Source organism: Anomaloglossus baeobatrachus, chromosome 9 (genome assembly GCF_048569485.1).
Source record: "Anomaloglossus baeobatrachus isolate aAnoBae1 chromosome 9, aAnoBae1.hap1, whole genome shotgun sequence".
NCBI classification, from domain to species: Eukaryota; Metazoa; Chordata; class Amphibia; order Anura; family Aromobatidae; genus Anomaloglossus; species Anomaloglossus baeobatrachus.
In genome coordinates this window covers 200,805,864-200,822,746 of record NC_134361.1, presented here as the reverse complement: position 1 = coordinate 200,822,746, position 16,883 = coordinate 200,805,864, and the positions used below count along the sequence as shown (strand labels likewise).

At 50.4% G+C, this 16,883-nt stretch overlaps 1 protein-coding gene across 1 annotated transcript in view; it reads left to right on the top strand.

The window, feature by feature from the left end:
- PLXNB3 (plexin B3) overlaps positions 1-16,883 on the top strand; it is a 181,954-nt gene that overhangs the window by 106,261 nt on the left and 58,810 nt on the right. The window contains 2 exon segments of the mRNA XM_075324250.1: positions 13,273-13,429; positions 16,375-16,483. Coding sequence (XP_075180365.1) covers positions 13,273-13,429; positions 16,375-16,483 — 266 coding nt within the window.

Genomic DNA, 16,883 nt, shown 5'->3' with positions numbered 1-16,883 from the left:
ATCTATTCACCATCTATAGGGAAGGTGCACACTGCTGCCCCATCTATTCACCATCTATAGGGAAGGTGCACACTGCTGCTCCATCTATTCATCATCTATAGGGAAGGTGCACACTGCTGCCTCATCTATCCACCATCTATAGGGAAGGTGCACACTGCTGCTCCATCTATTCACCATCTATAGGGAAGGTGCACACTGCTGCCCCATCTATTCACCATCTATAGGGAAGGTGCACACTGCTGCCCCATCTATTCACCATCTATAGGGAGGTGCACACTGCTGCTCCATCTATTCACCATCTATAGGGAAGGTGCACACTGCTGCCCCATCTATTCACCATCTATAGAGAAGGTGCACACTGCTGCTCCATCTATTCACCATCTATAGGGAAGGTGCACACTGCTGCTCCATCTCTTCACCATCTATAGGGAAGGTACACACTGCTGCTCCATCTATCCACCATCTATAGGGAAGGTGCACACTGCTGCTCCATCTATTCACCATCTATAGGGAAGGTGCACACTGCTGCCCCATCTATTCACCATCTATAGGGAAGGTGCACACTGCTGCCCCATCTATTCACCATCTATAGGGAAGGTGCACACTGCTGCCCCATCTATTCACCATCTATAGGGAAGGTACACACTGCTGCCTCATCTATCCACCATCTATAGGGAAGGTACACACTGCTGCCCCATTTATTCACCATCTATAGGGAAGGTGCACACTGCTGCCCCATCTATTCACCATCTATAGGGAAGGTGCACACTGCTGCTCCATCTATTCACCATCTATAGGGAAGGTGCACACTGCTGCCCCATCTATCCACCATCTATAGGGAAGGTGCACACTGCTGCCCCATCTATTCACCATCTATAAGGAAGGTGCACACTGCTGCCCCATCTATTTACCATCTATAGGGAAGGTGCACACTGCTGCTCCATCTATCCACCATCTATAGGGAAGGTGCACACTGCTGCCCCATCTATTCACCATCTATAGGGAAGGTGCACACTGCTGCCCCATCTATTCACCATCTATAGGGAAGGTACACACTGCTGCCCCATCTATTCACCATCTATAGGGAAGGTGCACACTGCTGCCCCATCTATTCACCATCTATAGGGAAGGTGCACACTGCTGCCCCATCTATTCACCATCTATAGGGAAGGTGCACACTGCTGCTCCATCTATTCACCATCTATAGGGAAGGTGCACACTGCTGCCCCATCTATTCACCATCTATAGGGAAGGTGCACACTGCTGCCCCATCTATTCACCATCTATAGGGAAGGTGCACACTGCTGCCCCATCTATTCACCATCTATAGGGAAGGTGCACACTGCTGCCCCATCTATCCACCATCTATAGGGAAGGTGCACACTGCTGCCCCATCTATTCACCATCTATAAGGAAGGTGCACACTGCTGCCCCATCTATCCACCATCTATAGGGAAGGTGCACACTGCTGCCCCATCTATTCACCATCTATAGGGAAGGTACACACTGCTGCCCCATCTATTCACCATCTATAGGGAAGGTACACACTGCTGCTCCCATCTATTCACCATCTATAGGGAAGGTGCACACTGCTGCCTCATCTATCCACCATCTATAGGGAAGGTGCACACTGCTGCCCCATCTATTCACCATCTATAGGGAAGGTGCACACTGCTGCCCCATCTATTCACCATCTATAGGGAAGGTGCACACTGCTGCTCCATCTATTCACCATCTATAGGGAAGGTGCACACTGCTGCCCCATCTATTCACCATCTATAGGGAAGGTGCACACTGCTGCCCCATCTATTCACCATCTATAGGGAAGGTACACACTGCTGCCTCATCTATCCACCATCTATAGGGAAGGTGCACACTGCTGCCTCATCTATCCACCATCTATAGGGAAGGTGCACACTGCTGCCCCATCTATTCACCATCTATAGGGAAGGTGCACACTGCTGCCCCATCTATTCACCATCTATAGGGAAGGTACACACTGCTGCCTCATCTATCCACCATCTATAGGGAAGGTGCACACTGCTGCCCCATCTATTCACCATCTATAGGGAAGGTGCACACTGCTGCTCCATCTATTCACCATCTATAGGGAAGGTGCACACTGCTGCCCCATCTATTCATCTATAGGGAAGGGCAAGGGTGCACACTGCTGCCCCATCTATTCACCATCTATAGGGAAGGTACACACTGCTGCCTCATCTATCCACCATCTATAGGGAAGGTGCACACTGCTGCCCCCATCTATTCACCATCTATAGGGAAGGTGCACACTGCTGCCCCATCTATTCACCATCTATAGGGAAGGTGCACACTGCTGCCCCATCTATCCACCATCTATAGGGAAGGTGCACACTGCTGCCCCATCTATTCACCATCTATAGGGAAGGTACACACTGCTGCTCCATCTATTCACCATCTATAGGGAAGGTGCACACTGCTGCCCCATCTATTCACCATCTATAGGGAAGGTGCACACTGCTGCCCCATCTATTCACCATCTATAGGGAAGGTGCACACTGCTGCTCATCTATCCACCATCTATAGGGAAGGTGCACACTGCTGCCCCATCTATTCACCATCTATAGGGAAGGTGCACACTGCTGCCCCATCTATTCACCATCTATAGGGAAGGTGCCCACTGCTGCTCCATCTATTCACCATCTATAGGGAAGGTGCACACTGCTGCCCCATCTATTCTCCATCTATAGGGAAGGTGCACACTGCTGCCCCATCTATTCACCATCTATAGGGAAGGTGCACACTGCTGCCCCATCTATTCACCATCTATAGGGAAGGTGCACACTGCTGCTCCATCTATTCACCATCTATAGGGAAGGTGCACACTGCTGCTCCATCTATTCACCATCTATAGGGAAGGTACACACTGCTGCCCCATCTATTCACCATCTATAGGGAAGGTGCACACTGCTGCCCCATCTATTCACCATCTATAGGGAAGGTACACACTGCTGCCCCATCTATCCACCATCTATAGGGAAGGTGCACACTGCTGCCTCATCTATCCACCATCTATAGGGAAGGTGCACACTGCTGCCCCATCTATTCACCATCTATAGGGAAGGTGCACACTGCTGCCTCATCTATCCACCATCTATAGGGAAGGTGCACACTGCTGCCCCATCTATCCACCATCTATAGGGAAGGTACACACTGCTGCCCCATCTATTCACCATCTATAGGGAAGGTAGCACACTGCTGCCCCATCTATCCACCATCTATAGGGAAGGTGCACACTGCTGCCTCATCTATTCCACCATCTATAGGGAAGGTGCACACTGCTGCCCCATATATTCACCATCTATAGGGAAGGTGCACACTGCTGCCCCATCTATTCACCATCTATAGGGAAGGTGCACACTGCTGCCTCCATCTATTCACCATCTATAGGGAAGGTGCACACTGCTGCCCTCATCTATCCACCATCTATAGGGAAGGTGCACACTGCTGCCCCATCTATCCACCATCTATAGGGAAGGTGCACACTGCTGCCCCATCTATCCACCATCTATAGGGAAGGTGCACACTGCTGCCCCATCTATTCACCATCTATAGGGAAGGTACACACTGCTGCCCCATCTATTCACCATCTATAGGGAAGGTGCACACTGCTGCCCCATCTATCCACCATCTATAGGGAAGGTGCACACTGCTGCCCCATCTATTCACCATCTATAGGGAAGGTGCACACTGCTGCCCCATCTATTCACCATCTATAGGGAAGGTGCACACTGCTGCCCCATCTATTCACCATCTATAGGGAAGGTGCACACTGCTGTCCCATCTATTCACCATCTATAGGGAAGGTGCACACTGCTGCCCCATCTATCCACCATCTATAGGGAAGGTACACACTGCTGCCCCATCTATTCACCATCTATAGGGAAGGTACACACTGCTGCTCCATCTATTCACCATCTATAGGGAAGGTGCACACTGCTGCCTCATCTATCCACCATCTATAGGGAAGGTGCACACTGCTGCCCCATCTATTCACCATCTATAGGGAAGGTGCACACTGCTGCCCCATCTATTCACCATCTATAGGGAAGGTGCACACTGCTGCTCCATCTATTCACCATCTATAGGGAAGGTGCACACTGCTGCCCCATCTATTCACCATCTATAGGGAAGGTGCACACTGCTGCTCCATCTATCCACCATCTATAGGGAAGGTGCACACTGCTGCTCCATCTATTCACCATCTATAGGGAAGGTGCACACTGCTGCTCCATCTATTCACCATCTATAGGGAAGGTGCACACTGCTGCCTCATCTATCCACCATCTATAGGGAAGGTGCACACTGCTGCCCCATCTATTCACCATCTATAGGGAAGGTGCACACTGCTGCTCCATCTATTCACCATCTATAGGGAAGGTGCACACTGCTGCCCCATCTATTCACCATCTATAGGGAAGGTGCACACTGCTGCCCCATCTATTCACCATCTATAGGGAAGGTGCACACTGCTGCTCCAGCTATCCACCATCTATAGGGAAGGTGCACACTGCTGCTCCATCTATTCACCATCTATAGGGAAGGTGCACACTGCTGCCCCATCTATTCACCATCTATAGGTAAGGTGCACACTGCTGCTCCATCTATTCACCATCTATAGGGAAGGTGCACACTGCTGCCCCATCTATTCACCATCTATAGGGAAGGTACACACTGCTGCCCCATCTATTCACCATCTATAGGTAAGGTGCACACTGCTGCCCCATCTATTCACCATCTATAGGGAAGGTGCACACTGCTGCTCCATCTATCCACCATCTATAGGGAAGGTGCACACTGCTGCTCCATCTATTCACCATCTATAGGGAAGGTACACACTGCTGCCCCATCTATTCACCATCTATAGGTAAGGTGCACACTGCTGCTCCATCTATTCACCATCTATAGGGAAGGTGCACACTGCTGCCCCATCTATTCACCATCTATAGGGAAGGTGACACACTGCTGCCCCATCTATTCACCATCTATAGGGAAGGTGCACACTGCTGCCCCATCTATTCACCATCTATAGGGAAGGTGCACACTGCTGCCCCATCTATTCACCATCTATAGGGAAGGTGCACACTGCTGCCCCATCTATTCACCATCTATAGGGAAGGTGCACACTGCTGCTCCATCTATTCACCATCTATAGGGAAGGTGCACACTGCTGCCCCATCTATTCACCATCTATAGGGAAGGTGCACACTGCTGCTCCATCTATTCACCATCTATAGGGAAGGTGCACACTGCTGCTCCATCTATCCACCATCTATAGGGAAGGTGCACACTGCTGCCCCATCTATTCACCATCTATAGGGAAGGTGCACACTGCTGCTCCATCTATTCACCATCTATAGGGAAGGTGCACACTGCTGCCCCATCTATTCACCATCTATAGGGAAGGTGCACACTGCTGCCCCATCTATCCACCATCTATAGGGAAGGTGCACACTGCTGCCCCATCTATTCACCATCTATAGGGAAGGTGCACACTGCTGCCCCATCTATCCACCATCTATAGGGAAGGTGCACACTGCTGCCCCATCTATTCACCATCTATAGGGAAGGTGCACACTGCTGCTCCATCTATTCACCATCTATAGGGAAGGTGCACACTGCTGCCCCATCTATTCACCATCTATAGGGAAGGTGCACACTGCTGCCCCATCTATTCACCATCTATAGGTAAGGTGCACACTGCTGCCCCATCTATTCACCATCTATAGGGAAGGTGCACACTGCTGCCCCATCTATTCACCATCTATAGGGAAGGTGCACACTGCTGCCCCATCTATTCACCATCTATAGGGAAGGTGCACACTGCTGCCCCATCTATCCACCATCTATAGGGAAGGTGCACACTGCTGCCCCATCTATTCACCATCTATAGGGAAGGTGCACACTGCTGCCCCATCTATTCACCATCTATAGGGAAGGTGCACACTGCTGCCCCATCTATTCACCATCTATAGGGAAGGTGCACACTGCTGCCCCATCTATTCACCATCTATAGGTAAGGTGCACACTGCTGCCCCATCTATTCACCATCTATAGGGAAGGTGCACACTGCTGCCCCATCTATCCACCATCTATAGGGAAGGTGCACACTGCTGCCCCATCTATTCACCATCTATAGGGAAGGTGCACACTGCTGCCCCATCTATTCACCATCTATAGGGAAGGTGCACACTGCTGCTCCATCTATCCACCATCTATAGGGAAGGTGCACACTGCTGCCCCATCTATCCACCATCTATAGGGAAGGTGCACACTGCTGCCCCATCTATTCACCATCTATAGGGAAGGTGCACACTGCTGCCCCATCTATTCACCATCTATAGGTAAGGTGCACACTGCTGCCCCATCTATTCACCATCTATAGGGAAGGTGCACACTGCTGCCCCATCTATTCACCATCTATAGGGAAGGTGCACACTGCTGCCCCATCTATTCACCATCTATAGGAAGGTGCACACTGCTGCCCCATCTATTCACCATCTATAGGGAAGGTGCACACTGCTGCCCATCTATTCACCATCTATAGGGAAGGTGCACACTGCTGCCCCATCTATCTTCACCATCTATAGGGAAGGATAGCACACTGCTGCCTCTTGCCCCAAAGATACACACTGCTGCCCCATCTATTCACCATCTATAGGGAAGATACACACTGCTGCCCCATCTATCCACCATCTATAGGGAAGGTGCACACTGCTGCCCCATCTATCCACCATCTATAGGGAAGGTGCACACTGCTGCCCCATCTATCCACCATCTATAGGGAAGGTGCACACTGCTGCCCCATCTATTCACCATCTATAGGGAAGATACACACTGCTGCCCCATCTATTCACCATCTATAGGTAAGGTGCACACTGCTGCCCCATCTATCCACCATCTATAGGGAAGATACACACTGCTGCCCCATCTATTCACCATCTATAGGGAAGGTGCACACTGCTGCTCCATCTATCCAAAATCTATAGGGAAGGTGCACACTGCTGCCCCATCTATTCACCATCTATAGGGAAGATACACACTGCTGCCCCATCTATCCACCATCTATAGGGAAGGTGCACACTGCTGCCCCATCTATCCACCATCTATAGGGAAGGTGCACACTGCTGCCCCATCTATCCACCATCTATAGGGAAGGTGCACACTGCTGCCCCATCTATTCACCATCTATAGGGAAGGTGCACACTGCTGCCCCATCTATCCACCATCTATAGGGAAGGTGCACACTGCTGCCCCATCTATCCACCATCTATAGGGAAGGTGCACACTGCTGCCCCATCTATTCACCATCTATAGGGAAGGTGCACACTGCTGCTCCATCTATCCACCATCTATAGGGAAGGTGCACACTGCTGCTCCATCTATTCACCATCTATAGGTAAGGTGCACACTGCTGCCCCATCTATTCACCATCTATAGGTAAGGTGCACACTGCTGCCCCATCTATCCACCATCTATAGGGAAGATACACACTGCTGCCCCATCTATTCACCATCTATAGGGAAGGTGCACACTGCTGCCCCATCTATCCACCATCTATAGGGAAGGTGCACACTGCTGCCCCATCTATTCACCATCTATAGGGAAGATACACACTGCTGCCCCATCTATTCACCATCTATAGGTAAGGTGCACACTGCTGCCCCATCTATCCACCATCTATAGGGAAGATACACACTGCTGCCCCATCTATTCACCATCTATAGGGAAGGTGCACACTGCTGCCCCATCTATCCACCATCTATAGGGAAGGTGCACACTGCTGCCCCATCTATTCACCATCTATAGGGAAGATACACACTGCTGCCCCATCTATTCACCATCTATAGGTAAGGTGCACACTGCTGCCCCATCTATCCACCATCTATAGGGAAGATACACACTGCTGCCCCATCTATTCACCATCTATAGGGAAGGTGCACACTGCTGCTCCATCTATTCACCATCTATAGGGAAGGTGCACACTGCTGCCCCATCTATCCACCATCTATAGGGAAGATACACACTGCTGCCCCATCTATTCACCATCTATAGGGAAGGTGCACACTGCTGCCCCATCTATCCACCATCTATAGGGAAGATACACACTGCTGCCCCATCTATTCACCATCTATAGGGAAGGTGCACACTGCTGCTCCATCTATCCACCATCTATAGGGAAGGTGCACACTGCTGCCCCATCTATTCACCATCTATAGGGAAGATACACACTGCTGCCCCATCTATCCACCATCTATAGGGAAGGTGCACACTGCTGCCCCATCTATCCACCATCTATAGGGAAGGTGCACACTGCTGCCCCATCTATCCACCATCTATAGGGAAGGTGCACACTGCTGCCCCATCTATTCACCATCTATAGGGAAGGTGCACACTGCTGCCCCATCTATCCACCATCTATAGGGAAGGTGCACACTGCTGCCCCATCTATCCACCATCTATAGGGAAGGTGCACACTGCTGCCCCATCTATTCACCATCTATAGGGAAGGTGCACACTGCTGCTCCATCTATCCACCATCTATAGGGAAGGTGCACACTGCTGCTCCATCTATTCACCATCTATAGGTAAGGTGCACACTGCTGCCCCATCTATTCACCATCTATAGGTAAGGTGCACACTGCTGCCCCATCTATCCACCATCTATAGGGAAGATACACACTGCTGCCCCATCTATTCACCATCTATAGGGAAGGTGCACACTGCTGCTCCATCTATTCACCATCTATAGGGAAGGTGCACACTGCTGCCCCATCTATTCACCATCTATAGGGAAGGTGCACACTGCTGCCCCATCTATTCCCCATCTATAGGGAAGGTGCACACTGCTGCCCCATCTATCCACCATCTATAGGGAAGGTGCACACTGCTGCCCCATCTATTCACCATCTATAGGGAAGGTGCACACTGCTGCCCCATCTATTCACCATCTATAGGGAAGGTGCACACTGCTGCCCCATCTATTCACCATCTATAGGGAAGGTACACACTGCTGCCCCATCTATCCACCATCTATAGGGAAGGTGCACACTGCTGCCCCATCTATCCACCATCTATAGGGAAGGTGCACACTGCTGCCCCATCTATCCACCATCTATAGGGAAGGTGCACACTGCTGCTCCATCTATCCACCATCTATAGGGAAGGTGCACACTGCTGCCCCATCTATTCACCATCTATAGGGAAGGTGCACACTGCTGCCCCATCTATTCACCATCTATAGGGAAGGTGCACACTGCTGCCCCATCTATTCACCATCTATAGGGAAGGTACACACTGCTGCCCCATCTATTCACCATCTATAGGGAAGGTGCACACTGCTGCCCCATCTATCCACCATCTATAGGGAAGGTGCACACTGCTGCCCCATCTATTCACCATCTATAGGGAAGATACACACTGCTGCCCCATCTATTCACCATCTATAGGGAAGATACACACTGCTGCCCCATCTATTCACCATCTATAGGGAAGGTGCACACTGCTGCCCCATCTATTCACCATCTATAGGGAAGGTACACACTGCTGCCCCATCTATTCACCATCTATAGGGAAGGTGCACACTGCTGCCCCATCTATTCACCATCTATAGGGAAGGTGCACACTGCTGCCCCATCTATTCACCATCTATAGGGAAGGTACACACTGCTGCCCCATCTATTCACCATCTATAGGGAAGGTGCACACTGCTGCCCCATCTATTCACCATCTATAGGGAAGGTGCACACTGCTGCCCCATCTATTCACCATCTATAGGGAAGGTGCACACTGCTGCCCCATCTATCCACCATCTATAGGGAAGGTGCACACTGCTGCCCCATCTATCCACCATCTATAGGGAAGGTGCACACTGCTGCCCCATCTATCCACCATCTATAGGGAAGGTGCACACTGCTGCCCCATCTATCCACCATCTATAGGGAAGGTGCACACTGCTGCCCCATCTATTCACCATCTATAGGGAAGGTGCACACTGCTGCCCCATCTATTCACCATCTATAGGGAAGGTGCACACTGCTGCCCCATCTATTCACCATCTATAGGGAAGGTACACACTGCTGCCCCATCTATTCACCATCTATAGGGAAGGTACACACTGCTGCTCCATCTATTCACCATCTATAGGGAAGGTGCACACTGCTGCCCCATCTATCCACCATCTATAGGGAAGGTGCACACTGCTGCCCCATCTATCCACCATCTATAGGGAAGGTGCACACTGCTGCCCCATCTATTCACCATCTATAGGGAAGGTGCACACTGCTGCCCCATCTATTCACCATCTATAGGGAAGGTACACACTGCTGCCCCATCTATTCACCATCTATAGGGAAGGTGCACACTGCTGCCCCATCTATTCACCATCTATAGGGAAGGTGCACACTGCTGCCCCATCTATTCACCATCTATAGGGAAGGTGCACACTGCTGCCCCATCTATTCACCATCTATAGGGAAGGTGCACACTGCTGCCCCATCTATCCACCATCTATAGGGAAGGTGCACACTGCTGCCCCATCTATTCACCATCTATAGGGAAGGTACACACTGCTGCCCCATCTATTCACCATCTATAGGGAAGGTGCACACTGCTGCCCCATCTATTCACCATCTATAGGGAAGGTGCACACTGCTGCCCCATCTATTCACCATCTATAGGGAAGGTGCACACTGCTGCCCCATCTATTCACCATCTATAGGGAAGGTGCACACTGCTGCTCCATCTATTCACCATCTATAGGGAAGGTACACACTGCTGCTCCATCTATTCACCATCTATAGGGAAGGTGCACACTGCTGCCCCATCTATTCACCATCTATAGGGAAGGTGCACACTGCTGCCCCATCTATTCACCATCTATAGGGAAGGTGCACACTGCTGCCCCATCTATCCACCATCTATAGGGAAGGTGCACACTGCTGCCCCATCTATCCACCATCTATATTGAAGGTGCACACTGCTGCCCCATCTATTCACCATCTATAGGGAAGGTACACACTGCTGCCCCATCTATTCACCATCTATAGGGAAGGTGCACACTGCTGCCCCATCTATTCACCATCTATAGGGAAGGTGCACACTGCTGCCCCATCTATTCACCATCTATAGGGAAGGTACACACTGCTGCCCCATCTATTCACCATCTATAGGGAAGGTACACACTGCTGCCCCATCTATTCACCATCTATAGGGAAGGTGCACACTGCTGCCCCATCTATTCACCATCTATAGGGAAGGTGCACACTGCTGCCCCATCTATTCACCATCTATAGGGAAGGTGCACACTGCTGCCCCATCTATTCACCATCTATAGGGAAGGTGCACACTGCTGCCCCATCTATTCACCATCTATAGGGAAGGTGCACACTGCTGCCCCATCTATTCACCATCTATAGGGAAGGTGCACACTGCTGCCCCATCTATTCACCATCTATAGGGAAGATGCACACTGCTGCCCCATCTATCCACCATCTATAGGGAAGGTGCACACTGCTGCTCCATCTATTCACCATCTATAGGGAAGGTACACACTGCTGCCCCATCTATTCACCATCTATAGGGAAGGTGCACACTGCTGCTCCATCTATTCACCATCTATAGGGAAGGTGCACACTGCTGCCCCATCTATTCACCATCTATAGGGAAGGTGCACACTGCTGCTCCATCTATTCACCATCTATAGGGAAGGTGCACACTGCTGCCTCATCTATCCACCATCTATAGGGAAGGTGCACACTGCTGCTCCATCTATTCACCATCTATAGGGAAGGTGCACACTGCTGCCTCATCTATCCACCATCTATAGGGAAGGTGCACACTGCTGCCCCATCTATTCACCATCTATAGGGAAGGTGCACACTGCTGCCCCATCTATTCACCATCTATAGGGAAGGTACACACTGCTGCCCCATCTATTCACCATCTATAGGGAAGGTGCACACTGCTGCCCCATCTATTCACCATCTATAGGGAAGGTACACACTGCTGCCCCATCTATCCACCATCTATAGGGAAGGTGCACACTGCTGCCCCATCTATTCACCATCTATAGGGAAGGTACACACTGCTGCCCCATCTATTCACCATCTATAGGGAAGGTGCACACTGCTGCTCCATCTATTCACCATCTATAGGGAAGGTACACACTGCTGCCCCATCTATTCACCATCTATAGGGAAGGTACACACTGCTGCCCCATCTATTCACCATCTATAGGGAAGGTGCACACTGCTGCCCCATCTATTCACCATCTATAGGGAAGGTGCACACTGCTGCTCCATCTATTCACCATCTATAGGGAAGGTACACACTGCTGCCCCATCTATTCACCATCTATAGGGAAGGTACACACTGCTGCCCCATCTATTCACCATCTATAGGGAAGGTACACACTGCTGCCCCATCTATTCACCATCTATAGGGAAGGTACACACTGCTGCCCCATCTATTCACCATCTATAGGGAAGGTACACACTGATGCCCCATCTATTCACCATCTATAGGGAAGGTGCACACTGCTGCTCCATCTATTCACCATCTATAGGGAAGGTGCACACTGCTGCCCCATCTATTCACCATCTATAGGGAAGGTGCACACTGCTGCTCCATCTATTCACCATCTATAGGGAAGGTACACACTGCTGCCCCATCTATTCACCATCTATAGGGAAGGTACACACTGCTGCCCCATCTATTCACCATCTATAGGGAAGGTGCACACTGCTGCCCCATCTATTCACCATCTATAGGGAAGGTGCACACTGCTGCTCCATCTATTCACCATCTATAGGGAAGGTACACACTGCTGCCCCATCTATTCACCATCTATAGGGAAGGTACACACTGCTGCCCCATCTATTCACCATCTATAGGGAAGGTGCACACTGCTGCTCCATCTATTCACCATCTATAGGGAAGGTGCACACTGCTGCTCCAGCTATCCACCATCTATAGGGAAGGTGCACACTGCTGCTCCATCTATTCACCATCTATAGGGAAGGTGCACACTGCTGCTCCAGCTATCCACCATCTATAGGGAAGGTGCACACTGCTGCCCCATCTATTCACCATCTATAGGGAAGGTGCACACTGCTGCCCCATCTATTCACCATCTATAGGGAAGGTGCACACTGCTGCTCCATCTATTCACCATCTATAGGGAAGGTGCACACTGCTGCTCCAGCTATCCACCATTTATATGCTACTTTTCAGGTCTCGATGTCTGTGCTGAACTTTCCGGCCGGCGCAGAACAAGACGCCTGGAATTGTCTGTTCAATGATTGGTCCAGTCCTGCCCAGGTCTATGGGAGCAAGGTCAGGTGCACCTCCCCGCCTCCAGGACTACTGCCCCCGAACCAACCCGACAAAGGTGAGACCCCTTTCTGTCACCACCCCATTGAGACGCTGCAGGCGATCGTTGCAGGTGTTGATAGCGTCGGGTGTTTTGTCTGTGGCCATAATAATCCGGTTTATCGAGCATTTGTGAGGTTCCTGAGATTGCAGAGCTGCGGGTGATGGAGGTTCACGAGGAGCCGGCGTGTGCAAGGCCTGGTTATGGGGCGGCGCTGGGTGGAGGTCCGGCTTCCTCCTGTGCCGGTCATATGAAGCCGCTCCTGATCATGCCTCTCTCTCGTGGACACTGAATAGTTTCCTTTTTTTCTGTACAGATGTCACATCTCTGCTCAGAATTCAGAGAAGTACCGCTCCTGCAAAAAACCCTAAAAGGATTGCTCCGTACACAACATGATGGGTCTCTCATAAATAAGAGAACAGGGCTCCCAAATTCTCAGTGTTATTTGAGCGGTACTGAGCATGTGCGACCACTGCTCCATTCATTATATATACAGTAGGAGTGGAGGTTGCACATGCTCAGTACTGCTCTATTCACTGTCAATAGGAGCAGAGGTTGCACATGCTCAGTACTGCTCCATTGACTATAGGACTGGAGGTTGCACATGCTCAGTACTGCTCCATTCACTGTCAATAGGAGCAGAAGTTGCACATGCTCAGTACTGCTCCATTGACTCTATAGGACTCGAGGTTGCACATGCTCAGTACTGCTCCATTGACTCTATAGGACTGGAGATTGCACATGCTCAGTACTGCTCCATTGACTATAGGACTGGAGGTTGCACATGCTTAGTACTGCTCCATTGACTCTATAGGACTGGAAGTTGCACATGCTCAGTACTGCTCCATTGACTCTATAGGACTGGAGGTTGCACATGCTCAGTACTGCTCCATTGATTATAGGACTGGAGGTTGCACATGCTCAGTACTGCTCCATTGACTCTATAGGACTGGAGGTTGCACATGCTTAGTACTGCTCCATTGACTCTATAGGACTGGAAGTTGCACATGCTCAGTACTGCTCCATTGACTCTATAGGACTGGAGGTTGCACATGCTTAGTACTGCTCCATTGACTCTATAGGACTGGAGGTTGCACATGCTCAGTACTGTTCCATTGACTCTGTATGAGTGGAGATCACACATGCTCAGTACTGCTCCATTCTCTGTCTCTAGGAGCGGAGGGTGCACATGCTATATTGCTCCATTTTTTGTCTATAGGAGCGGAGGTCGTATATGCCCAGTTTGGCTCTATTCACTGTCTATAGGAGCGGAGTACGTACATGCCCAGTACTGCTCCACTTACACGGGACAAGGAGCTCCCTGTATTTGGATTTTTAGGGTCCTCAGCAATCCCTATCGCCTGTGGGGGTCCTGAGCCCATACTCCTCTGTGGGGATTCTGAGCCTTTTATTCCCCTGTGGGGGTCCTGAGCCTTTATTCTCCTCTGGGGGTCCTGAGCCCTTACTCGCCTGTGGGGGTCCTGAGCCCATACTCCTCTGTGGAGGGGGGGGTCCTGAGCCCCTTACTCTCCTGTGGGTGTCCTGAGCCCTTACTCGCCTGTGGGTGTCCTGAGCCCTTACTCGCCTGTGGGGGTCCTGAGCCCTTACTCGCCTGTGGGGGTCCTGAGCCCTTACTCGCCTGTGGGGGTCCTGAGCCCTTACTCGCCTGTGGGGGTCCTGAGCCCTTACTCTCGTGTGGGGGGGGGGCCTGAGCCCCTTACACCCCTGTGGGGGGGTCCTGATCCCCTTACTCCACTGTGGGGGGGCCCTGAGCCCCTTACACCCCTGTTGGGGGGCCCTGAGCCCCTTACACCCCTGTGGGGGGGCCCTGAGCCCCTTACACCCCTGTGGGGGGGTGTGCATGTCTTATGCTAAGCAGCCGCCCCTCCCCCCTAATGTGGAGGTTGAGTGGCTGTGACATCAGCATCTTGCACCTCGGCTGCAGCCATCTTTATGAGGAAGGCTCACCACATTCTGTGTGTGCACATATCATTTGTCTTGGCTCCTTTTTGGTGTTTTTTTGATGTAGTTTTTTGTGGTTTTTCTAACTAATTCAGTGTAGGGACTCGCAAGTGTGAGAATCCTTGACGAACGGATTGCGAGCTTACATATTTTGGGCCAAAATATAAACTAATATCTCACTATTTGAGGTATGGCACATTTTATCCATTTTTGCAGGATGTGTGTGGACCTTTTGAATTCAGGTGGTTAAATGGTGAGCCTGTCATGTGTTATGTACTCATAGTGCTAACTGACCCGCCTGGACCTGGTGTTGTGCGTCATTTATAGGCCATTATTCAGACACTGTGCGTCTCGTGTATCCGTGTGAGATGCACTTATATAGTGCTGTTTTGCCCGCCTGACCTGGGTTTCTGGCGTCATTTATAGGTCACAGTTCAGACACTGTGCATTTCACTCATTATATGATGGGCTCCCAGTGCAAGCCTTATTAGTGTGCATGTCTTATGCTAAGCAGCCGCCCCTCCCCCCTAATGTGGAGGTTGAGTGGCTGTGACATCAGCATCTTGCACCTCGGCTGCAGCCATCTTTATGAGGAAGGCTCACCACATTCTGTGTGTGCACATATCATTTGTCTTGGCTCCTTTTTGGTGTTTTTTTGATGTAGTTTTTTGTGGTTTTTCTAACCCCTGTGGGGGGGCCCTGAGCCCCTTACACCCCTGTGGGGGGGTCCTGAGCCCCTTAGTCCCCTGTGGGGGTCCTGAGCCCTTACTCCCGGAACTATGTCTAGTATTTTCCTACGTTTTCTCACCCTTTACCCTTGTGTGGTTGAGTTTGGCCTTGAGCTTTCTCGTTGCTTCCGACCTCGTGGCCTCGCTTGCTCCCTCTGCTGGACATTACAGGATACAACCGGCGTCATATGCCGCACACATATACTATCACGTATATACTTGGTATAATGATAACTCACTAACAAGGCAATATATTTTTATTTTTTCTTCCAGATCACGTGACTGTACGTTTGGCGCTGGTCTTCCAGGATGTCACCGTCACCGTGACCGACTTTGTCTTCTATGACTGTGCGGCTGTTATGGCCCTGGCAGTGACAAATCCGTGAGTTAGACCGGGCTTTAGTTGATAATTAAGTCAACCTTGAATTATTTTATGTGCCCCTGAATCGTTAACCCCTTCACATGCAATCTTCATATAGAACAGGTGCCATCTGTGTTATACAGCCAACATCATCTTATAACAGCAGTAACCGGAGCTGGCTCTTATTACTGCTGTTTAACCGTTTAGATGCTGCTGTCAATCACTGATAGAGGCTTTTAAATGGCCCAGATGCCACTGTTTATATATTAATATATAATTTTTCTAATATCAATAATATATAGTGGGGGAGGGCTCCTGCTGGAGGTGGTTGCCTAACAGCCAGAAACGAGCTTGAAATTTGTAAAAAGATTTAGATGGGCAATGGATGATGTCCTGAGAGTTGGAACACGACGTTACATGT